Genomic DNA, 23926 nt, shown 5'->3' with positions numbered 1-23926 from the left:
TAAGTGTTTTTTGTTTAGAGGGAAGTAAGTACTCTTTTAAGGACTTGCTGTTACAGGAGGTAAAAGTGGCAGCTATTTATCATAATACCAAAGTACTTTAGTAGAATTTAAGAAGAAAAAATAGAAAGCTCTCAATTCTTGAGAAACCAGATGATCTTTTAAGGTGATCTGTAATTAGAACATTTTAATTAGAGGAAATTTTAAACCATCATTTCAACCTTTTAGACTTTGCCAGCTCTGGCTAGTCATGAGCTTGGCTCAGTTTTCTATTTCTTAATTTTAGCTACCTGCTGATTTATGTAATTATGTTGGGGTTAGTGCATATGACTTTTTTTTTTTTTTTTTTTTTAGATCAATGGCTTGGGTCACACACACACATAAAGATCAATAACTTGCCTGCTAAATAGCTGCAAAGTTATGAACTACATGAGAAACCTACTGATTCTTAGAAAAATTCTAGGATCTCAGAATGCCTGGTAGTTCTTAAGAGCCTAAAATGGAAGTTAAGTTGTCATGTTGCCTGTCTGGATTTCCAGATATCTGGATAAGCAACCTTCATATAGTTGTGTCAACTGAAGGTCATGGGGAATATAGAAATGTGAAGGCCCTTAGGGATATGTGATCATTACCACATACCATCGGGGAGTAAATTTCATGCTGATAAAAGTGTAGGCAGTGATGGGTCCTTTGTCTTCAGCTTCTTGTAAAGCATTTGAGTCTTTGCCCTAGGATGAATCCTTAATACATTTTCTTTCAGATGTCATGGAAGAATGTCCTCTTTTAGGTGTCACATCACCAAAACAAGTGATTCTACCATAATTATAGTTACTCAGTACAATGTAGCAAGGGACAGTTTAAGCAATTTTTACCCCTTCTGAGTACCAGAGTCTTTCAGAAAAACATGGCAGACTTCTTAATTCATTTTGCAGAGTGCTCAGTGGATGATTTTGCTGATGCCTTAATAAGAGTTTTCTGTTTTTAAAGATTTTTTTTTAAGTGCTCTCTACACCCAGTGTGGGGCTCAAACCCACAACCCTGAGATCAAGAGCTGCATGCTACACTGACTGAGTTAGCCACGTGCCCCTTAATAAGGCTTTTCTGACTTAAATCTAGGCTTTTTGTCATCTAGAGAGGCTCCTGTCCTTAAATTAGTAATTAAAAAAAATTTTTAATCTATTTAAGAGAGTGTGGGCACATGCAGGAGCATGGGAAGGGGCAGAGGGAGAAGGGGGAGAGGGAGAGAATCCCAAGTAGACTCCCCGTTGAGTGTGGAGTCCATTGCAGGGCTTGATCCCACGGCCCTGAGACCAGGGCCTGAGCTGAAACCAAGAGTCATATGCTCAACTGATGAGCCACCTCGGCGCCGTGGCCGGTTTTTCCTAGGCCAGGCCCTTGCCTGACTGTGGAGATGATGACATTTTTGATGACTTTTCAGTACTGTATTCTTGATGCCATTCCCTGCTGTTCTCTACTGGTTTCATTTACGTTAAACATTTCTAATAACCTGTAATCCTTTCCTTCTGCCTTGTGGATTAAATTAGGGGCACCTGGCTGGCTCAGACGATAGAGCATATGTGACTCTACGTTGGGTATAGAGATTACTTAAAAATAAAATCTTTATAGGGGCAGGGGAAAAATTAAAATTAAAATCTTTTTTCTTTCTTTCTTTTTTTTTAGAATTAAACTAGTGTGGTGAGCAAATTTGGAAGCTTATTTTTATCCAAATATGCCTTGGAGAAGTTCTACATTTTCTGCAACTTTACTCATAGGAGCTAAAACTAAGAGTTTTTAGATCAGCTTGGAATGTGAAAATCTGTTATTCCTGCAGTCTGTCTTTTTGAACTTCCTCCTTGCTCTTAAGAATTGTTGTGCTTTTGGGAGCTAGGGAGTGGGGATGTGTGAGTATCTGATGGGTAAACAGATTCTGAAGAAAGGAGGAAGAGTGACACCACACTGGTAACTACATATTACTTTGAAATTTGGTTAGTTCCCAGACCTTTTGCCCTATAATATGTGTGTGTTCAAGGTTCTAAAGAAGTCTGTTCTTAAGCCTTTTGATTGATTCAGGAAAAGTATCACATGAACAAGAGGCCTTTAGGAATCTTCAGGGCTAAACATTCCCTCCCCCTTGCAGATTATTTAGTTATTGCTGACTTCAGGGCCTCTCCCTTTTGAGTGCCTGCTAACCCCTCCACGGTGGAGAATGGCAGACCGAGCAGTGCAGTGTCCCACTTGAGAGGATTCTTCAGGCGCTCTTATTTGCACCATCCCAAAGAATCCATCGCATTCTGTTAGTCTTTCTTGGGTTCTGTGCAATCCATCCTTTCAGACATTCCTTTTGTGGGGAGGCAACATGGAATGTAGGAAGAACATGGATTTTAGACTACAAATTGGCATAGACAATTTATTAACCCTGTGATGGGCAAGTTACTAAGTTTTCTCATCAATAAAATGGGATAATAAGGCCTCTCTGGGATTGTTGTGAAGATTAAATAAATATTATGTATAAAGTTAATCACATAATTCCTTAATCCCCTTATCCAGTTCCAAACCACTCAGTTGCAGAATCTCATGCCTAAATCACTTAATACTTTTTTCTTTGTTCCTGCGTCCTGGCTGCTGAGTGTTGCCACTAGAAATCTATGGTCCACAACCTCAGCTGAGCCTCAGTGCTGCCCAGCAAATACTTTTATGTGATTTTTTAAAAAAGATTTTATTTATTTATTTGAAAGAGAGTACAAGCAGAGCAGGGAGGAGTAGAGGGAGAGGGAGCCTGACTTGGGGCTTGATCCCAGGACCCTGGTATCATGACCTGAGCAGAAGGCAGGTGTGTAACTGACTGAGCCACCCAGGTGCCCCCTTTTATGTAATTTTAGTCAACTTTCTTCTAGTCTTATGCAGAGGTCAGAAGTTGGTGGCCCAGAAGAACTTGGTTCTGTAGACCTCTTCTGTTTGGCCTTGAGATAGTTTTTCATATGTTGGGATTAGCTTTGATGATTTAAAACTTAGGACATTTCAAATAAAAGTTAAAACATCTAGCTTCTTTTGAAAAAGTGAATGCTCTGAAAACACAGCGTGACATGGCAGTCATTGGTTTCTCTCTTGAGACAAGCACATCTTCTCACTTTGCCAAATCGTCCACGACCTTGTGGACTTACACTGGCCCATTAGATTCAGTTACATTGCTCACTTGGTCCTTGTGGGCACTGACCTTTTGGTTTTGTCCTATGGGCTGTCCTTCCTTAAAATCCCTCAAAATTTTCCCGTTCTCCTCATACCCAAAGCCTTCATCATTTCTAACCTAGAGTACTGGAATAGTGTCCTAATCCATCTTTTTATCGCTAGTGTTGTCCTGCTCAAGGGACTTGTCTTCGCAGTATTATCAGATTCATCTTTTTGAATTGCAAACTGAATCACATCACGCTCTTGTTTCAAATTCTTCATTGCCTCTCCACTTTGTACCAAGTGAAGTTGAAACTCCCTAGCATGGTGTTGCATTTCTACATGATCTGGCTGGTATGTCTCTAGCCACTTAACCTCTCTGTGTTTCAGTTTCCTGCTATGGAACGTAAGAGAAGGAGTAGTTCTTACCTATAGCATTATAGTAAAAATTAAATTTAAAACGCATATAAAGCACTTGGCATAGTACTCAACCTTTAGTTAGTGCTCAATATATATTAGTTATTAGTATTATGATACTGCTGTATTTTTGTTTTGTTTTTTTCTGGACCGCAGGTCTTCATATTTGCCTTTTCTTTCCTTCTGAATGTTTTTACATCCCCATTTTTCCCTTAATTGCGGCTCATTCTTCAGGACTTCGCCCATGTGTCACCTCCACAGTACACTCCCCGAACCTCTGTATCCCGTGGCACCTGTGCTTACCTCTAGTAGTGCACTTTTCACGTTACAGTGAAGTCTTGTTTCTTATTCGTCTCATTTAGACTTATAAGCTCTTCGAAGACAGGAGCAATCTTACGTATCCCTGTATCCCCAGTGACCAGCACAGATCTAAGTATTGACAAAGTAATGAACGATCAACATCATTCATGGCCGAAGATACTTGATTAATATTCCTAAATATTAGGGAATTTAGAAGATGTGCCATAAAACCTTTTTTAATTAACCTCTCGTTTCAAATTAGTCTAGCAGTGAAAACTATTCTTTAGTTATTATATTTTTCCCCAAAATGAAATACCTTTATTTCTGACCTTAAGTGATACATGCCTTTGTAGAAAATCGAAAGAAAAATACAAGTATAAAGAAGTCTTACTACTCAGAAAAAAAAAAAAACTAGCGTTATTAAAGTGCTTTAAATGCATAAGCTTTTGTGTGCTACTCAGTTTTGTTTAAAATCTCACCTATAAATGAATCTTGTTTTACAGACAGCATTAGCACATCTAGTTTAATATAAGGAAGCTACTACTTTTGTGTTCCCTGTTGCAAGTAGCTTCCTGTCTTAAATACTGAAACGTGCCTTCTGCTAGGGCAGCCATGGGCCCCAGAAAAGAAGTTGCAATCCAGTGTGTCGTACTACTGTGTCATTCCATATTACTGTGTTTTATATATGTCCATTCATTTACCCATGTATGCTACTTCATCTGTGCTTACAGGCCATTCTCTCAGTTTGGAGAACTAAAGCTAACAACTTAGAAGAAAGAAATTATCATTGGTGGAAGCCAAGGATGTCTTTTTTAGGACAGATTTCTTGTTTATCCCCCCATGCTTCTCTGCCACCCCATTTGACCATTGACATAATTGATGTGAAATTTGCAGGAATAGATCTTCCAGATCCTGTTTTCTTCTCTACACGTGCCTTCTTCTCTTCTCTTTTTGCATGAGGTGTCCCATTTCCATTCTCTGCCCCTACCTCCACCCCATCAAGATTTGATTTACAGAAGAGGTGTGTTCTTTTTCTCCTTTTTGTAGTACATTCTTCTAGTAATTGTCCACTTCATTTTTGTGGCCTGCCCCTTTCTAGGTAATGATACTGGTATACGTTTTATATAGCAAACTTGCTAATAAGGCCAGTTTATATCAGCTGTATCGCCTTTTTGGTATGGAAAGACATTCCATAGCAGTGACGTATTTTAGCCTTCGGTGTGGATACTGTTTGAATAAATGAAATTTGCTGTCTTTGGGTTTCATCTTCTAATCCAATTCTTGTCTTTAAGAATGAACTGAACATAGTCATCGTAATGAGAAATATCAACTGTCTTCTGTAGACAGTGTTTCTTTCCATTCTCCAGTTTCTGTAAGTTCTCTTCCCCAGTGTTATTTGCTTCCTGATCTTATTTACTTTTTATTTTAGATCACAGATTCTGCTGGTCATATTCTGTACTCCAAGGAAGATGCAACCAAGGGGAAATTTGCCTTTACCACTGAAGATTATGACATGTTTGAAGTGTGTTTTGAGAGCAAGGGTAAGTAATCAGAAGAGTGTTTTCCTTGAATTAAGTGTCTCCTCTCAAGTTAGAGCATGAACTTTCTCTCTTGGGCTATTAGAAAGAGGAAATGGAAACCTCATTTGTTTATATGTCTTTCACACATATAAGTGAAAGTTGGCCAGTCAGCTGAGTTCATGTACAGGAGTAGGCATTTCTTGAATGCCGTGACATATTTGGCTTGACGGATAGAGTTGAATTTTGTGTAGATGCTGGAAAATAGTGCATTTATGTATATATGCTAGTGATATGTTTTCTCAGGGATTAGAAAAAGGGTCTGTCTGACAGACAATATATGGCAAAGTTAGAAATAATTTTGGTCTGCAGAGCACTTCCTTAGTTCTGTCGTGCTGTGGACTCTTCTGTGCATCTCAAGGCCAAGACCCCATAGTACCTTTTAGTCTGTTACTTGATGGCTTCTCTGCTCAGTAATGGGTGAAAAGGTGGATTCCTTTTTACTCCCTATTCATTAGCTTACAGGACACTAGATTCTAAAAGCTTAATGCATTTATACTTGTTACATTAGTTGGGACCCTTTTGGGCTGCAGGACAGAAAAACTCAAACTGCCTTAAAGAAAAAGAAAGGTATAGATCATTTGACTCTCTGAACTGGGAAGTTTACAACGTGGTGCTGACCTCAGGCACAGCTGCATCCTGGGGTTTTAACGGTATCATTGGAACTCTACCTGTCTCTTAGTGTTTCCTTTCCTTGCCTCCATTTAATTTTAGTCTTCAGGCTTCCTCCGTGTAGTAGCAAAAGGACTCATGGCAGTTTTACATTTGTAGAATGTTCAGAACATAGGATCCTAGAAGAAGAGCAAGCACCTTTGCCAACAGTGCCAGTAGATTCCCAAGAATGGCAGACGAACCAGCTGCTTTTGACAGTTAATCAAGAATCGACTCCCTTGATCTAAAGTTGGTCAATGTAGCCTAAAAGCTAAGGGAGTTTGCCAGAAGTAAATGGACTAATAAATTAAAAATAAAAAATTAAAGGATTTTAATGGTGATTTCATGACTGATATCCTTCTCTCTGCTCCCACTGGTGCCAGTTCCAGGATGTCTCAACTATATTCTAGACATTTTCACATGGTTGTGCCACTCTTACCTCAAAACCAAGATGTCTAAGACTGTGTTCACAAGCCTCCCTTTCAAACTCCCCTCTCTTATCATTCCCCTCTCTTATCCCCTCTCTTATCTCTTATCAGTGTTACCACTATCTTTCCAGTTACTTGGGCTCACGTTTTGATATTATTTTTGCCTTTTTCAGCCTATCATCGGGTTATACTGATACTTCTTTCAAAGTATCTTCTGTATCTGTCACCACACAAATCTGAACTCTAGTCTTTTAAATCATGGATTTTAAATCATGGGGTGCCTGGGTGGCTCTGTTGGTTAAGTGGCTGACTCTTGATTTTGGCTCAGGTCGTGATATCAGGGTCCTGGGATCGAGCCCTGCGTTGGGCTCCATGCTGGATGTGGAGCCTGTTTAAGATTCTCTCTCTCCCTCTCCCTTTGCCCCTGTCCTTCCTCTAAAAACATCTATGTGTATGTATATATATACACACATAGTATAGTCAGCACTCAGTTTCTAGTTTCATTTATTTTGATATGGAAACGTGATACCTTTCTTTGGAAGGTACTAGTCTTTGGAGCACCTTTTAAAAAATTGTCCATTTGACAGAGAAATGCAGAGAAGTTTGGTGTTTTTTGTGTTTTGGTTTGTTTTTCACAAAAGGGACCCTTTAGGGCCATGATGTCAGCTAAAGGGATAGGCTAGCTGGTCTGTGCAAGAGATGGTATGGTCTAGCCTGAGAATAGCCAGAGGCCTGTGGTTTTGTGGTTTCACTTGTGTTTGAATAGTACTAATGCTGTGCTACGGTAACAGAGAGATGGTGGGAAGAGTCTGTTAAGAAGAGAATATCTTAATCATTTGGGCCAGGTGGGGTTGTGAGCTGATTCAGTTTCATAGTTTTTTAAATGAGGAAGGAGAAGCAAAAATCTGCACTGCATCTCTTATGAGCCAATGCTGTGATCAGGATTACACATTGGATTTGGGAAAAGAGATCTCCCTCTCTTGGTGCCACTTTTTGTGTTTTGTTTTGGAGACTTACTGGATTATTGCTCAGAAGGCATCTGTGACTTAGTTTCTTAGTCCTACCTAAGTAGTCATTTCTGTTGCTTTCTCTCACTTTTTTTAAAATTTACGTTTTTTTGTTTTTGTTTTTTTGGTTTTTTTTTTAAAGATTTTATGTATTTATTTGACAGAGACAGCCAGCGAGAGAGGGAACACAAGCAGGGGGAGTGGGAGAGAAAGAAGCAGGCTCCTAGCAGAGGAGCCTGATGTGGGGCTCGATCCCAGAACGCTATGATAACGCCCTGGGCCAAAGGCAGATGCTTAATGGCTGCGCCACCCAGGAGTCCCTAAATTTACATTTTTAAAAAGATATTTATTTATTATTTTAAAAAGATTTTATTTATTTTTTTTGACAGAGAAAGAGACAGCGAGAGAGGGAACACAAGCAGGGGGAGTGGAAAAGGGAGAAGCAGACTCGCCACTGAGCAGGGAGCCCAATGCGGGGCTTGATCCCAAGACCCCAGGATCATGACCTGAGCCAAAGGCAGACACCTAACGACTGAGCCACCCAGGCGCCCCAAGATTTTTACTTATTTGCCAGAGAGGGAGGGAGCACAAGCAGGGGGAGTGGCAGACAGATGGAGAAGCAGGCTCCTAGGGAACCCGATGCCAGACTGGATCCCAGGACCCTGGGATCATGACCTGAGCCGAAGGCAGACGCTTAACCGACTGAGCCACCCAGGCGCCCCTGATGTGCATTTTTTTAAAGATTTTTTTTTTTATTTTTAAATAATCTCTTACACTCAGCATGGGGCTTGAACTCACAACCCCAAGACCAAGAGCAACGTGTTCCACCAACTGAGCCAGTCAGGTGCCCCTCTGTTGCTTTCAAGTCGATCTTTCTAATCTATCCGAAAGAACTTCTTTACTGTCTTTTAAACATGCTGTACTCATTTCAATATTTGAGCCTTTGACTGTGCTTTGCCCTTTGCCTAGAGTACTTTGTCCTTGCCTTTAGGTGCCTTCTCTTTAGTGAAGTCTGTCCACAACTAATCCCTTCCCTTCTCTAACAGTTACTCCATAGCTGGGATTATCTGAACCAGTTTTTTCTCTTAAAGTTTTTACTCCTTTGCATCTTCATTGTAGCTGTTATGCATGTTTGTCTTAGATCCCCATCAAATTATTCGAAGGCAGAGATCATAATTCAGTGAGTTCTCACTGAGTCGTTATTGAATTGACCTCAGTCCATTTCAGAAACTCCAGTGTTCAGGCAGCAGAGAGTGTAGTACCATTTTCTCTGGCTTGTACTTTGAAGAACTCCTATGCTTAAGTGGCACTGTTACCCTAAACTCCTAATTCTGTGCAGGCAGTTTTTTGGTTTTTTTTAAAGACTGTATTTATGTATTTATTTATCTGACAGAGAGAGAGAGAGCGCACAAGCAGGGGGAGTGGCAGGCAGAGGGAGAAGCAGGCTCCCTGCGGGCAGGGAGCCCAATGTGGAACTCAATCCCAGGACCCTGGGATCATGACCTGAGCCGAAGACAGACACTTAACCGACTGAGCCACCCAGGCGTCCCCCATGCAGGCAGTTTTTTATTTCATAAATAATTAGGTGAATTCCAGGAGATTGGGGCTGAGCAATTTTCTGGGACTCTTGAGTCTTTCTTTCTCTCCTGCTTGATGATTTAAGATTAAATTCTTTTTTGATCAATCTGAATCAGTTTACCTTTTCTAATATGAGCCTGCCTCTGTTGGCCCCACTATCCCAAACAGACATTTCTCTTTCTAAGTAGCATCCCTGAAAATTGTACTCTTCTTTACAAGTGTTTTTCTTGGGCTGTTCTCTTTTAAGTGTTTTGTGGGTCCTATAACACTTTATTAACCTACTGAAATGACCTTACATTGACCAAAATGTTTGAATTAAAGTGGAATATTAGCTAAATCCTGTGTTGTTTTCAGTACTCACGTTTATATTAAGTAAATCCAAGCTTAGCAAATACCCAGTAATCCTTTTTTTTTTCTTCAAAATTTGACAGGGCACCCTTTTCAGATGTGGAAATGTACCTTTTCAATCTTAGTTGGTGCCCACTACCTATTGTCTGTATGCCACTCAGTTTTGTACTGTTTTGACTTGAATTTTATTTCCTAATCCAGTAAGCCTGTACGTTGTCTCTTCTGCTATTCTGTCTCTCTGTAGTACCAGCGACAGCGTCTTGTGTCCTGCCTGCTCAGAGATGTTTGCCAGCAGCATGTTCTCGTTGCTTTCCGGCACCCCACACAGATAGAGGCTTTGTCTGGAATGCTTGTGATTTTAGCCAGAGCCAGGAATTTTCTGCAGCTGAGTAGGGGGAGGAGTTGTGGCTGTTTCCCTCTATTGAGAGGGTACGGGTTAGAGAGAGGGAGGGTGGGTGGGTGATTTCCCGGAATTTTAAATATTCTACACAATGAATCTTTTGATTTCTTTCTCAGGAACAGGGCGGATACCTGATCAACTCGTGATTCTAGACATGAAGCACGGAGTGGAGGCGAAAAATTACGAAGAGGTATGTCCTGCTAACAGCCAGTAGCGTGCCATGCTAGGAGGTTTCTGTGACGTAGTCAGGCCAAACTGGCTGTGCTTTGCCCAGAAGGCTTTTGTTTTCTCAGCAGTCATGTGACAGCCAGCTACAATCTTACTGATACAAAAAGTTGTGTTAACAGCCTTGAACAGTAATTCTGGCTCTGCCTTTGGTCAAATGACTGAACCAGCTATCCCATAGACATGGTGTGTAGGGGTGCCTGGGTGGCTCAGTTGGTTAAGCGTCTGCCTTCGACTCAGGTCATGATTTAAGTTGATTTAAGTGATTTAAGAAAATTTTCTAGGACTGATGAACCCACAGAAAGTTGCTCCATCTTTGGTCAGGACCTGGGAAGGAAATGTCCTAAAATGGAAGAAGATTGGAAGTGAGCGGCTAATTCTGCAACAGGAAGTAGTAGTACAATTGCAGCTCTCTAAGTCTTTCCTCTTTTTCTTAGTTCAGATTGCCAATAGAACAGCCCAGGCTGAGTTATGTGTAGGTGAGCAACAATAGCGAGGGAGGCGGTAGAGGTAGTGAATGGAAGACAGTTCCTGGTAGAGACTCTGAATTGCTTGTTTCTGTGTCTAAGCTGGTGTAGTTAAAACACAAAAGGCAAGAGAGCCTCCTTATTTGATGACCTGAAGAGTAAATTGAAATAATCCTTTTAAACTTTGATGGTTGAGAAGAATCTTAATTATATTTAAATAAAGTAATGTATGTTAAAATGCTATTGTAAGGTATAAAAGAGAAAAAATGTTGTTGCGGTTCTTCTGAGGTAGAATAGGTAGGATGATTTTCAGTTTTCGAGGACTGCTGTATATCCTCAACTTGAGACCACTGTCTAAGCCGGCATGCATTGTGAACAACAGAAATTTTACCTGTTGTAACTTTTGCCTCCTAATATGATGAGTGCCATTATATTAAATAATAGGGCATTTGATTAGACATTAAACATCATTTTTCCCTCTAAAACAGAGGGCGTTATTGTGAGTTTACATAGAAAATGATGGGGACATCTCTGTCACAGAGCATGTTAGAACTCCTATTCCTCCTGGAATTTCTACCATCCTTGGACTTTGTTGACATCAGGGAAGGGCCTTTATCTTTCCTGACCTTTTGCTTAACCCAAGAGGGGAATCCCTAGCAGAAAGGAAACCACAGCACTTCCTTCGCCTGCTTCCTGCTTTGGAAGTCTGGCACGTCCTAAGCGTGTCGTTACGCACATGGTTACAACACAGCTCTAAACCCTGTTTCTTAACCAAGTAACTCCTGCTACTACTCTTTGGCGATCTTACCACCAACCCCTCCACCCCCCAAAAAGGCAGAGCAAACTGAGACAGAGGAGAAGTGGTTTCGACACAGGCCAAAGGCAGCCCTTTCCTAAGTCAGTGGCTTAAATCTTGCTTAGAAATAGCTGTTACTTGTCTCTCAGCAAATGCCTGTGACAAGAACATGAATAATAGAAGTACTTGTTCTCTGGTTAATTACCAGAGAGCACTGAGCGTATGTAGAGGTTTTGAGGCATTTAATTTCAGGCCCTTGAGGTAATAGAGAGCTTTTATCTCCAGAGGATTTAGGCCTGTTGGCATAAGCATTTGGCTTTGGGAAGGTGGCACATTTCTCTTAAGTTTTTTCACATCCAAAGTATCTCCCTCACAGTTCTGGGCTTCATGATTCTGAAATCCCTTGTGGTTTTGTAAAATTGAATAGTAGTCCGTGTTTCAGTAGCTGGACAGAGTACTACAATACCTACTAAATTGTTATAGAGGATTTACTTAATCAGTTCATGTGGAATTGCTATGTAAACAATACAAATGTAAGATGATATTTAGAAGCTAGCATGGTTGTCCTATTGTAAAGAAGCATAGAGTCTTGTAGTTTGAATTCGTTAGAGTTCGGAATGCTTACGTCCTCAGAAATAAAGCACTTGTGATTCCCTCTGTTGAATTTTAAGGACCTTTCACCACTGTCTTTTGCCCATTGGGGGAGAGGCATCTTTATAGAATCAGTACGTGAATTGAGCCAATTTTTTTTTTTTTTTTTTTTTGAGTTTGTGGTCTGTGAACTAGAGCAGCTGCTTGTGAGGACTAATTGTCTAATCCTGCAGTTGTGGAAATGAAGGCAACAACTATCCCACAAAAAAGGAGCTATCTGACACATACTCCCACTCTGGGGCTGTATATGTCCCTTCTTGATGGCGATGTCAGCATTTTCAGTACAACTAAAATCTTGTTGTGTCTGTGGGTTCTATTAGTATGTCATTTGCTATCAACATGTCTACGAAAAACATAGTCGCCCTTGTTGGAGCAACAGCTGAAGACTATTCAAAAGTTCTACTTTTTGGATTGCCCTCGGGAAGGAGGCGCTCTGGTTCTGCATACTAGATCCAAAGTCCTTTTCTCAACATGAGTTAAATGAAATAACATAATGGGCAAGGCACCTGAACATAGTTTGGTTAGTTCAGTAGATTTTGGCTCCCTTCTCCTACCCTTTCTGTAAACTGTGACAGAGTAAATAGGATCATGTTCAATTTCAGATAGCCCTAAAATTGGCAGATTTATCTGGCCTTATTTTGACACATTCTTGACCTTTTGAGCTTCTGTGAAGAGGTCTGTGATTCACATACCTCCCCACACAAGTAGACTTGTCCTTGGCTGTAGGTTGGCCTTCTTTTTCTTGATTGCGTAGAGTAGATGATCTTCACTCTTACTGCTGTGCTTCTAAAATTTTGGGGGCTGTGGTGGGGAGTGTGGAGGTAACAGCAATTTGACTGAATTTGGCTTACCATAAGAAGCTTCTCTTGAGTCTCAGTGCTCCACCAAGGAAAACAATCTAGCGATTCTCTAGACATCGGTTTCACATGTGTGTTTTAAGAAGCAGTTTTTCAGAGTTAAAACCTTTCCTTGGTGCAGTTACACATGACTCTGAATTCTAGGTTCAAATCACCACTAGGGGAGTGGAAGATTTGGATATGGCTTAAAAAGGGTAATTTCGTAGTTTTTTGGAGGTGTCGTACATACGCAGGAAAAGGCTTGCTGACTTGTAGCTTTTCCAAGCAGTCCCCACCACTGCAGATGAGAGTGATAGTGTGGTAGGGAGGGCTTTCTCCTGGGCAGTGGGTGAAAGTAGGCGCAGAGTGTGCTCTGAGGAAGCCTTTCTTCGGGGGACCAACAGAGGCCCAAAGTTGGCTCCTCTGAACAAGGCATTGAGTGGGAATGCTATACGAAGTATACGTTGTATTAATTTCCTTGAGTTCAAGGGCCAAACTAGTGTGGGGGGAAAAGGATAAAAATCAAAACAATGTGAATATGACAATGTATGATTGTTAATTTTGTGGCACAGTCTAAGTGCTGTAGGACTTTAGGAAAGAGGGAGTCCGTGTGGACAGAAGTGGTTAAAGAACGCGTCACGGTTAAGGCTTGAAAGAGAGCTAGGGTTTGGGTACACTGAGTGGATATGCTTCTGGAAGTCGTACGGTTTTGCTTGCATCTTAGAGCAGCAGAGCTTTGGAGTTTTGATGCTGAATAAATGCTTTGGTGACCTTAGGTAGGGATTCAAGAGACTGTGGTTCTGCCAGTCCTGTTCTTTCACCCAGAGTACTTGATAACTATGGAATCTTCGGTTTCATTTGTAAAATGAGGTCCCATGTAGATCTAAAAGTCTTTATTGAATGGCTAAAATGCAGCTTACAAGGGGAATGCTACCCTCTAGTGGAGAACCTGTGGTACATGACATTGTCAAGTAGGCTTTGCTTTGATCAAGCTGTTGGCAAAATACATACATATGTATGTATTCCAGCCTAAGAAGAGAGAAGTAGACTGGAATAATGGCCTGCCGTCATGAAACATGTATAATTTCACATTCTTACACTTCGAACATTAAATCAGACATTCAGAAGAGCAGAACAACAGTCGGTGGGGATTTTGTTACAGGTGTTCTAGTTATCTTTTTGTGCTGACAGTGATAAAAGTCTTGATGATATTCATTCAATACTGAGTCCTGGGCAAGCAAAGAGGGTCTTCCTGAGCATAGTGATGATAATTTGCTTAAAATTTTTACTCTGTTAGTCTCTAAAAATTAGAATAATAGCAGTATGAAACCAGGAAAGTTTGACTAATAAACTGGACAACTTACCCAGATCTTTGTGGCCTAATATAGCTTGATCACTTCACCTTTGATCCAGAAAAAAACTTAGTGTAGTCTGCTAGTTTCCTTCATCAAATTTTTAGTACCTTCAGAATAAAATGTAAACTTAGACTGGGATTCCTGTCTCAGCTCCACCAAGCTCTGAGAACCTGGGCAAGTTATTTAACACTTTGAATTTTAATTTCCTGATCTGAAAAATTTAGGGATAATAATCACCTTATATAGGGTTATGAGAGTTAAGCCAGATTACAAGGTATAAAATACATACACATTATGGATATATACTGATAGGTCTAATTCATTATACTACCTTCTTATCCTCTTCCTCTGTTGAGCTCCACCCTAACTTTTGAGCCTTATATGTTATTATCGACCACCCTCCCCCAAGCATGTATGTGTGTTGACACAAGTGCCCCCCCCCCCACATACATATGCACATCAGACTATGTACCGTCTAAACACGGCCTACAGTTTCCTCCCTCCATGTTTTGGTTTGCAAGTTCTCAGCTTTGAATGCCTTTCTCCCTCATCTCTTTCAAAATCCTGCATAATTTGAGACCTCACCCACTTCCTGTTAAGCTTTCCTTTATCCTTGCAACTATGATTAATCTTGTGCTACTTTTTTTCCTTTTCACTTTTAATATGTATCTTTGTTGTAGAAGTTAATACATAATGTCTTATGCTATGGTTATAGCTTTTTATATGAGCCTCCCCACCAGACTGTGAGCTTCTTAGGAGCAGAGATCATCATTTATCTTCATACCTTACACAGTAACTACTCAAGAAAGCATTGTTAGAGTCTTCAAATGTTTCTTTCTTTTTTTTTTTTTAAGACCGCTTTGTACATTTTTTTAATCTCTAGGTTTAGATTAAATATGTATCCATTATTATTATTATTTTCCATTGAGTATCCAGGATGTGTTAGATGGTTGGAATAGAAAGTTGGTTTTCAACATTGTTTTAGTCTCTTGGCAATTCTTTAAGTTTCCTAGATTTAAAATTAATATCAAGTTAATAAAGGTATTTGTTAGGCAGAGATGTGTTTTAGGGAAAGAGATCTTCATCCCACTCATTGAAGGCTAAAAATAATTTAGCAAATTAAGGACAGGGTTGAGTAAGGAATTTCATTGAGGAAATAACATCAACTTGGAGAATGGAAATTGGGCTGTTTGGTTATGAATAGAGCTTAAAGAGTTCGGAGTAGGACCTATACTGGAAAAGGAGTTGGGGAATTGAATGATTAAGTAAACAGTGGCCTATATGCAGTATGGAATCCTGGGCAGCAGTTAAGAAGAATGAGGTGAATCTATAAGCACTGAAATTTTTGGAAAGATCTTATTAAATGAGAAAAAGCAAGCCATAGAACAATGTGTACAGAAGGACCCCAATTTATAAATATATTTTTAATTGTACGTTTCTGTGTATATTTATATGCACGCAAAAGCATAAATAGTGTGTATCTTCTAGCGAGGTCTAGAAAGATATACAGCAAATTCATAACCATGGTTACCTCTGAAAAGGAATGTGTGGATGTAGAAATTGAGGCACTATGTGAAGGTGGGCTTTTTGTTTTTGTTCCCTTTGCTTCTGAATAGTTTAAATTTTTAGCGAGAGAACATGTTTATGTGTTGCTTGTACAACTAAAAAATAAATGAAACATCAGAAAAGAAAAGGATTGGGAGCAGGATTTTTGGTCTATAATCTACAAAGGCCATCATCAATACCAAATTTATTTGATTTTTCGGGCATTTGGCCTATTGTCATTTAACAAAAAGGGTGGGGAGGGTTAGAAAGTAGTCTTCAAAGTAATTTTTTAAAAGAATATTTTCAGGGGCGCCTGGGTGGCTCAGTCGTTAAGCTTCTGCCTTTGGCTCAGGTCATGATCCCAGAGTCCTGGGATGGAGCCCGGCGCTGGGCTCCCTGCTCAGTGGGGAGTCTGCTTCTCCCTCTCCCTCTGCCTGCAGCTCCGCCTGCTTGTGCTTGTGTGCTCGCTTGCGCTCTCTGTCAAATAAATACATTAAATATTTTTAAAAATATATTTTCAACTGGCAGAGGCATGGCCATGGTTTCACTTCCAGTTCTTTTTGCAAGTTTCTATTTAGAGAGCCTTAAATCATTTATCGCTAAAGAAATTGTATGCCATTTGCTTTTATACTATCTCATTCAGGAAGCTTTGGAGATGAAAGTATAAACCAGGAGGGAAAATGTTAGATAGACTAGAGTTGAGTTTATTATATATGTCTTGTAGTGATATCTTTTCCCTGGGGAATTTCTTTGCTCTGTGGCTCTATATGAGATCAACAGATATGTATTCTAGATTAGTAACAAAATTTGGCATTTGGGCATTAAGCTGGGGAGTTATCTAAATACATTAACCGTTAGTTAAATGTTGTAGTCAGTTAGCTTCATTCTGTTTGTAGCTGTCAGTCATGCCATTAACTCTAGCCAACATTTTACAAATGTAAGAAAATGTACATCCGGTGAAAGAAAACTTAGGTGGATCATTGCAAATTCATCACATTTTATGTACCTTCTTTAAATATAAATTTAATTTTTATATCTCCATCCTAACAGCAATTTCTAGTTTTATTTTAAATAACTTTTATTTTTATTTTTTAAAGATTTTTTTTTTCAATATTTTTATTTATTTATTTGACAGAGAGAGACAGCCAGCGAAAGAGGGAACACAAGCAGGGGAAGTGGGAGAAGAGGAAGCAGGCTCCTAGTGGAGGAGCCTGATGTGGGGCTCGAACCCAGAACGCTGGGATCACGTCCTGAGCCGAAGGCAGACGCTTAAGGACTGCGCCACCCAGGCGCCCCTATTTTTTTTAAAAGATTTTATTTATTCATTTGAGAGAGAGAGAGGCAGAGAGAGCACAGGCAGGGGGAGAGGCAGATGGAGAGGGAGAAGCAAACTCCTCACTGAGCTGGGAGCCCAACATGGGGCTCAGTCCCAGGACCTGGAGATCACGACCTGAGCCTAAGGCAGATGCCTAATCATCTGAGCTACCCAGGTGCCCCACATAACTTCTATTTTAAATAACTTCACATGTTCAGTGAGGAATATAAATGAGCAAAGAGAACATAAGAACACCCTTAAACTCTCCCTGTGCATTCCACATTAACTGCTGTTAACATTAACTGAAAAAGAACAAAGAAGGTGAATTGGACAAAAGAGAAGAAAAAGTAGGGAGTTCTATAGAGAACATACAATAAATAGTTAAAGCAGATATAGAAAAATAATTTTTTTTAAGATTTTATTTGAGATAGAAAGTGAGAGAGAGGGGTGCCTGGGTGGCACAGCGGTTAAGCGTCTGCCTTCGGCTCAGGGCGTGATCCTGGCGTTATGGGATCGAGCCCCACATCAGGCTCCTCTGCTGGGAGCCTGCTTCTTCCTCTCCCACTCCCCCTGCTTGTGTTCCCTCTCTCGCTGGCTGTCTCTATCTCTGTCAAATAAATAAATAAATAAATAAATAAATAAATAAATAAATAAATATAAATAAATAAATAAATAAATAAATAAATAAATAAATAAATAAATAAAAATAGAAAGTGAGAGAGAGAACAAGCAGGGGGGCAGAGGGAAAGGCAGAAACAGGATCCTTACTGAGCAGGGAGACTGACGTGGGGCTCGATCCCAGGACCCCAGGATCATGACCTGAGCCAAAGGCAGCCGCTTAACCGACTGAGCCACCAGGAGCCTCTAGAAAAAGAATTTTTGATAAATTCTCTATGTGGGAAAGATTTAAGAGCAACTGGTATATGAGTTTTAAGATCTAGAAAACTCTGGTGGTATATCCTCATTTTAAAAGCCAATCATAATCTAAGATTGATAGGAAAAAACAAAAATAGAATAATGAAATCCTTGCTTTTGTCATATCTGCCTTTAGTTACTGGATACTCTTGGAGGTTTCACAGTGGTCTAGGTTGAGAAAGGAAAACAGTTCATTTCTTTCTCACATCCTTCATTCCTTAGCATACAAGGAAGTCCTTGGAGATTTCTTTCGATAACTGGCTATGTAATTCTAAAAACAAAAAATGCAGTGGGTTTTTTGTTGTTGTTGTTTTTTGTTCTTGGCAAAGCTAGGATTCATCTGGGCTCTGGAGCTCTGATATAAACCCTAAAGCTGTTGTGGGATTTAAAGGAGCAAATCAGAATTCTCTCATTTTATAGTTTCAGTTATTATCTTAATGCTGTAGTTACATATACTCTCTCATTCCTGTGCATTTGTCTATTGGGAATTTGGAGGGTTTTCTTTTAAAATTATGTCTAATATGACTCTCACACTTATGCTGATAATATTGTTTCTTTCTTGGACATGAGTGGAAGGGCAAAGTAAAGTGCTTTATTAAAATCAGAAATCTTAGGAAAATAACATATTTTACTTTATAGCCTACCATATTACAGTACTTCCAAGGAGGTTTTAATCAAAATTAAAGTATCAAAGTCTGAGATGGAAACACATGAACAGTTTGTGGGGAAGGGCAGAAGCCCAAATTTTAAAATATGTTAGAATGATAGCAGAAGACATTTTAAGTTTGGTGAAACTTTTAAATTTTATCTTACTTTTAAGTAATCTCTGTACACCCCAACGTGGGGCCGAAACCCGCAACCCTGAGATAAAGAGTCACATACTCTACCAACTGAGCCAGCCAAGTGCCCCGGGCTTGGTGAAAGACTCGTCTGTTGCCTTATGTTCTAGACCAGAGCAATTTTTTCAAGGAGTGGGTTCATAATTCCTTTCTTTTCCAGATTGCCAAGGTCGAGAAGCTCAAACCTTTAGAGGTGGAGCTCCGACGCTTAGAAGACCTTTCAGAGTCCATCGTTAATGATTTTGCCTACATGAAGAAACGAGAGGAAGAGATGCGAGATACCAATGGTGAGGGGATGGCAGCTCTTGTTTCTTCATAAAGGAGACAGAGCTCTTTTTTCAGTTTTGCCAAATGGGGATGGGGGAATGGGATGATGGGATGATCATTTACTTCAGTGTTGTTGCTTCTCCAGGTAAATTAGCTTTGTTAGATTTTCAAGAGAATAGAAATTTCTGTGATAGGCAGTTGACCATATTCTCAGCTTATTGTGTATCAAACTGATAGTACTAATCTTTGTAATTTTTAACATTTATATATAGAAGAGTGAAATTTTAAGAAAAAACAATCCAAAATCCTACTGTCAGGCGTAGGGACCGAGGGAAGTTAATTAATTGCCTCCCCCCCCCCCCGGCCACTGTGTAGCCTGCTGAGCCTCACTTCATTGCCTTATAACACTTTTGTTTTTTTAGAGTCAACAAACACTCGGGTCCTGTACTTCAGCATCTTTTCAATGTTCTGCCTCATTGGACTAGCCACCTGGCAGGTCTTCTACCTGCGTCGCTTCTTCAAGGCCAAGAAGTTGATTGAGTAATAAGGCCCAGTCTCCTCCCACCTTTATCTCAGCCAGCTGAACATCACTCGGACGTGTCTGACCTAAGGCATCCTACTAACAGCACCATCAAGGCACATTGGAGCTTTCTTGCCAGAACTGATCTCTTTTGGTGTGGGAGGACAGGGGTTACCACCTACACCCAACAAGTCAATGAGGGACTTCTTTTTAACTTGGTAGCATTTGGACTGGTTTTGCAACAATAGGACTATTATTGGAGTTACCTATGACAAAAAATAGGGGTTACCTAGATATAATGCCAAAGCCAGCATTGGTACTGGGTTTCCTCCTGTGATCTGTTTGAACCATGTTTTCTTTCCTTTTCCTACTCTCTCACCAGCTTGGGCTTCACCACTTTAGTTCCTTTCCCAAGGTTTGTATGACCATGTTGAGCTTGTTTCATTCTGATTGTCCTCTTTGGATTTCTGTGTGAAAACACACTTCACTTTCTCTTGACCCTTAGCTGAAAATTGTAGGTAGCTTCTGGTGATACCCTTTCATAAATTTATGTCTCTTAAAAGGGTGGTAGATGGGACACGTCATAGAAATGAGCTTTGAACTGTACATAACTCTTAAAGAGGACTTCATTTTAGAGAATTAAAATATTTGTGCTCAACTGCCTGAACCTCTTTTGTGTATTTATGTGTGTTTAGTTCTGTGCAATTTTAGCAGGTGTAGATTTGTGTGATCACCACCACAAGATGCAGAACAGTCCAACTCTCGTATCCCTGTACTACTACCTTTTTAGAACCACAGCCACCTCCCTTCTTTTCCCCAAAACCCCAACTCTGGCAACCACTGATCTGTTCTCCATTTCTAATTTTGTCATTTCAAGAATGTTTTATAAATGGAATCATATAGTAACCTTTTGAGATTGGCTTTTAAAACTCAGCATAATTCCCTTGAAATCCACCCACGTTGTTGCATCTTATCAATAGCTTGCTCCTTTGCAATCCTCAGTAGTAGTTCATGGTATGGATGTACCACAGTTTGTTTACCCATTCCCCCATCGAAGGACATTGGGGTCATTGTCAGTTTTTGGCCATTTCTGCTAAAGCTGCTGTGAACATTCATGTACAGGTTTTCATGTGAACATAAATTCTCATTTCTCTGGGATAAATGCCCAAGAGGGCAATTGCTGGGTTGTACTGTAAGCACGTGTTTATTTTTCTAAGAAACCGTCCTACTCTTTTTCCGGAGTAACTGCCATTTTACCTTCCCACCAGCAACTTGTGACCAATCCAATTTTTCCGAATCCTCACCAGTATCTGCTATTGTTATTATTTTTTATTTTTGTCATTCTTATAGGTGTGTCTAGTAATGCCTCCTTATGGTTTTAATTTGCATTTTCCTAATGGCAAATGATGTTGAACATCTTTTCACGTGCTTAGTTATCATTTATATATCCCCGTTAGTGAAATATCTTTTCCTATCCTTTTTGCCCACTTTCTAATTAGCTTGTTTTTTCTACTAAGTTTTGAGAGTTCCCTATATATCCTAGATACAAATCCTTTGTCAGATATGTGGTTGCTTGAATTTTTAACATAACTTCTAGTAAGAAAAATATAAGTAAAATTTACCAACTCTTATGTGGCCAGTTGCTGACTTAATTCCTGCCCTTATGTGTTCCGTCTAGCAAATTAAGACATATGGGGCATAAAAAAAAACACATCTGGGAGGATTATGAATAGAGTAAATACTTGAAAATGCATTTTGCGAAAGCAAAGCCAAGAATTGCTGTGGGAATATAAGGTGCCTAAAGGCCATTAAGTAAGAGAAGGTATGGATACAAGTGACCATGTTTGTGAACAGTTACGAAAACTATTGTCACTTGAAATTTTCTCCATTTCGCCCAGATAAGTGGATAGGAGTCTGTCCTTTCTGTAATCTCTTTTAACCCTTGCTGACTGTTACCGGGCTTTGTCTAATAGTGGCAAGAATTACAGGACTTAGGGTATATAGCTTGCAGTTAAGAAGCAGTGCATTAGAATTAACAGAGAACACTGCTGTGATGACCAGGGTAAAATACAAAAGTAGAAGAGGGAGTGAGTTATTGAGTTATGTTGTTAAAAATCTCAGGCTGTTCTGTGAATGTTCCAGCTGCTGTGAACCCAGAAGCCCTTTTTCCCCCTCTTCTTTTGTGAATTTTTCTGGTGTGGCAGAGTGGTTCTTCCATTAATTTGTGCAACATTGCCATCTGCTGGTAGGAATTGATAGGTACGGCTTCTGAGAACCTGGAGGCCAAATCCTCACCATAAGGACAGTGGATGTTGAGAAAGTCCACCTGTGGTATTACGTATACTAGATGACAGAGGATACATCCAAGTAGGGAAGAGAATAACCGAATTTGTGGGTCAGATCCATTCTTAGAGGCCTAAAGGTCAAATTTTGTTCTGTACCATTAGCTGAATAAGAAACTCACACTTCTGACTGGTGCCTTTCCCCTTTTTCAGAAGCAATGAAAGTTCTTCACTCGGTTATATTCTTCTGTTTTGACAAAATGGCAAAGAAGAAGATAGGAGAATATTTTATTTGACTGATGTTTTTGTTCCCGAACGTGACTTTGTGAAACAGCTGGGATTTTTTCCATGTCGTTCCCTTTTACTCTCATGCCAAAAATACCAACTCAGACATTTGTGCTTTTGGTTTAAAGTTCATTGACAATTACACCTTGATTTTATCGAAAAAGTAAAAATTATTTGCCTTTGTTAGAAGGCTAGTGCAAAGAGTAAATCAGCTTTAAAAATGGGGATTTTATCTGCTTTCCTCCGTTTTGAGCCTTTTCAACACAGTCTATATAACATAGATAGGAATGATACAGTTTAAGCACTGTTGTACCATTGTCATAAACTCCTATCGTAAGCCATTTTTCTGTTTGTTTAATGGAAAGAGGCATGTGGGGTTTCTATAGATTCACTTGTAAATGTTGGATTGGGGATTTTTGTGTAAATTTTCTCAAATAAATGCTAGCAGAAACCATTTTAGGTGTATTTTTCTGTTACTCTTGAGTATCTCTTTGTCTGAATTGGTAAAAATTATTCCATATTCTTCAGTTTTAAAGTATGGCAAATTATCTGTGATAAATTAGAGAAAAGGTTGTATGTAATTTACTGCAGATGGATAAAGTTTATTTGAGCTAATACAATTTTATATATAAATATGTAAGCTATATGTAATGTGTATAAAAACATAATCATAATAATTAACATTTTCAAAAAGGCAAAATAGGGTTCTGTAAGCCAAGCATTTTCTGTAGCTTCTCTCTTTTGGAAACTGCTTTTGGCATTATTCCTAGAGTGTTCTCTCCCTTACCCTCCATTCTTAAAATACCCCTCTCAACTTAGAACCTCTCAGGAATTGCTTTTTTGCCCATCACATCTATATAAAACCGAGCCCAGCAGGTTAAGGCCATTTTCTCCTTCCTTTTACTTACAGTTGGACATTTTTCATAAAGCTCCTTTCCAAGAATCCACCTGAATGCTTTGCACATTCACAGGCTGGTATCTTATTTACCCTCAACCTCCATCCCCCCCCCAAAACAGATAATTTGTCAGTGAATCTATAGTCCATAAAGTAGGGATTCCCAAATTTGAGTATAACTATTTTAATAACAAAAATGTCTTATTTCTCACTGATTATTTACTTTCAGAGAACATAAACAATGAATGAGTTCAGCAAAACTTTTAAATGAACTTCATAGTCTCAGCAGTATCATACTTTAACACTAAATGGTAGTATGTGTTCTGCATATTATTATTCAGTCTGCTGTAGTGGTAACCCACATAATATAAACCCCAAGTGTAGTTTTAAATTTTCTAGTACAACAATAAAGTAAAAAGAAACAGGCGAAAGTAGTTTTAATAATGCAGTCTAACACATCCAAAATAGCATTTCAACATGTAGTCAATATAAAAATGATTAATTAATATTTTACTTTTTAAAAAATATTTATTTGAGAGAGTGAGAGAGCACAAGCGGGGGAGCGGCAAAGGGAGAGAGAGAAGCAGGCTCCCTGCTGAGCAGAGAGCCCAACATGGGGCTGGATCTCAGGACCCTGGAATCATGACCTGAGCTGAAGTCAGACACCCAACCGACTGAGCCACCCAGGCACCTCATGAATATTTTACTTTTTTACCACCATATAAAGCCTTTGAAGTCCAGTGTGCATTTTACAACGACAACCCATCTCCATTCAGACTAGCCACAATTCAAATGTTTAATAGCTGCATGTAGCTAGAAGCTACCATATTGGAAAATGAAGGTACAGACTTTGCTTGGTACTTTG

The 23926-nt window shown here is 39.6% G+C and overlaps 1 protein-coding gene across 1 annotated transcript in view; it reads left to right on the top strand.

Annotated features, from left to right (window-relative positions):
• TMED10 (transmembrane p24 trafficking protein 10) overlaps positions 1 to 22620 on the top strand; it is a 37345-nt gene extending 14725 nt beyond the window's left edge. The window contains exons 2-5 of the mRNA XM_045807789.2: positions 5309 to 5420; positions 9985 to 10058; positions 18973 to 19099; positions 19502 to 22620. Coding sequence (XP_045663745.1) covers positions 5309 to 5420; positions 9985 to 10058; positions 18973 to 19099; positions 19502 to 19623 — 435 coding nt within the window. The 3' untranslated portion in view covers positions 19624 to 22620. The remainder of the gene's footprint in view (positions 1 to 5308; positions 5421 to 9984; positions 10059 to 18972; positions 19100 to 19501) is intronic.
• The last annotated feature ends 1306 nt before the right edge of the window (positions 22621 to 23926 follow it).

This window comes from Ursus americanus, chromosome 26, assembly GCF_024610735.1.
Source record: "Ursus americanus isolate L20-20 chromosome 26, mUrsAme1.1.p, whole genome shotgun sequence".
Lineage (NCBI taxonomy): Eukaryota > Metazoa > Chordata > Mammalia > Carnivora > Ursidae > Ursus > Ursus americanus.
Note: the sequence above shows the minus strand (reverse complement) of the source record. Positions and strands in the feature narration are given on the sequence as shown.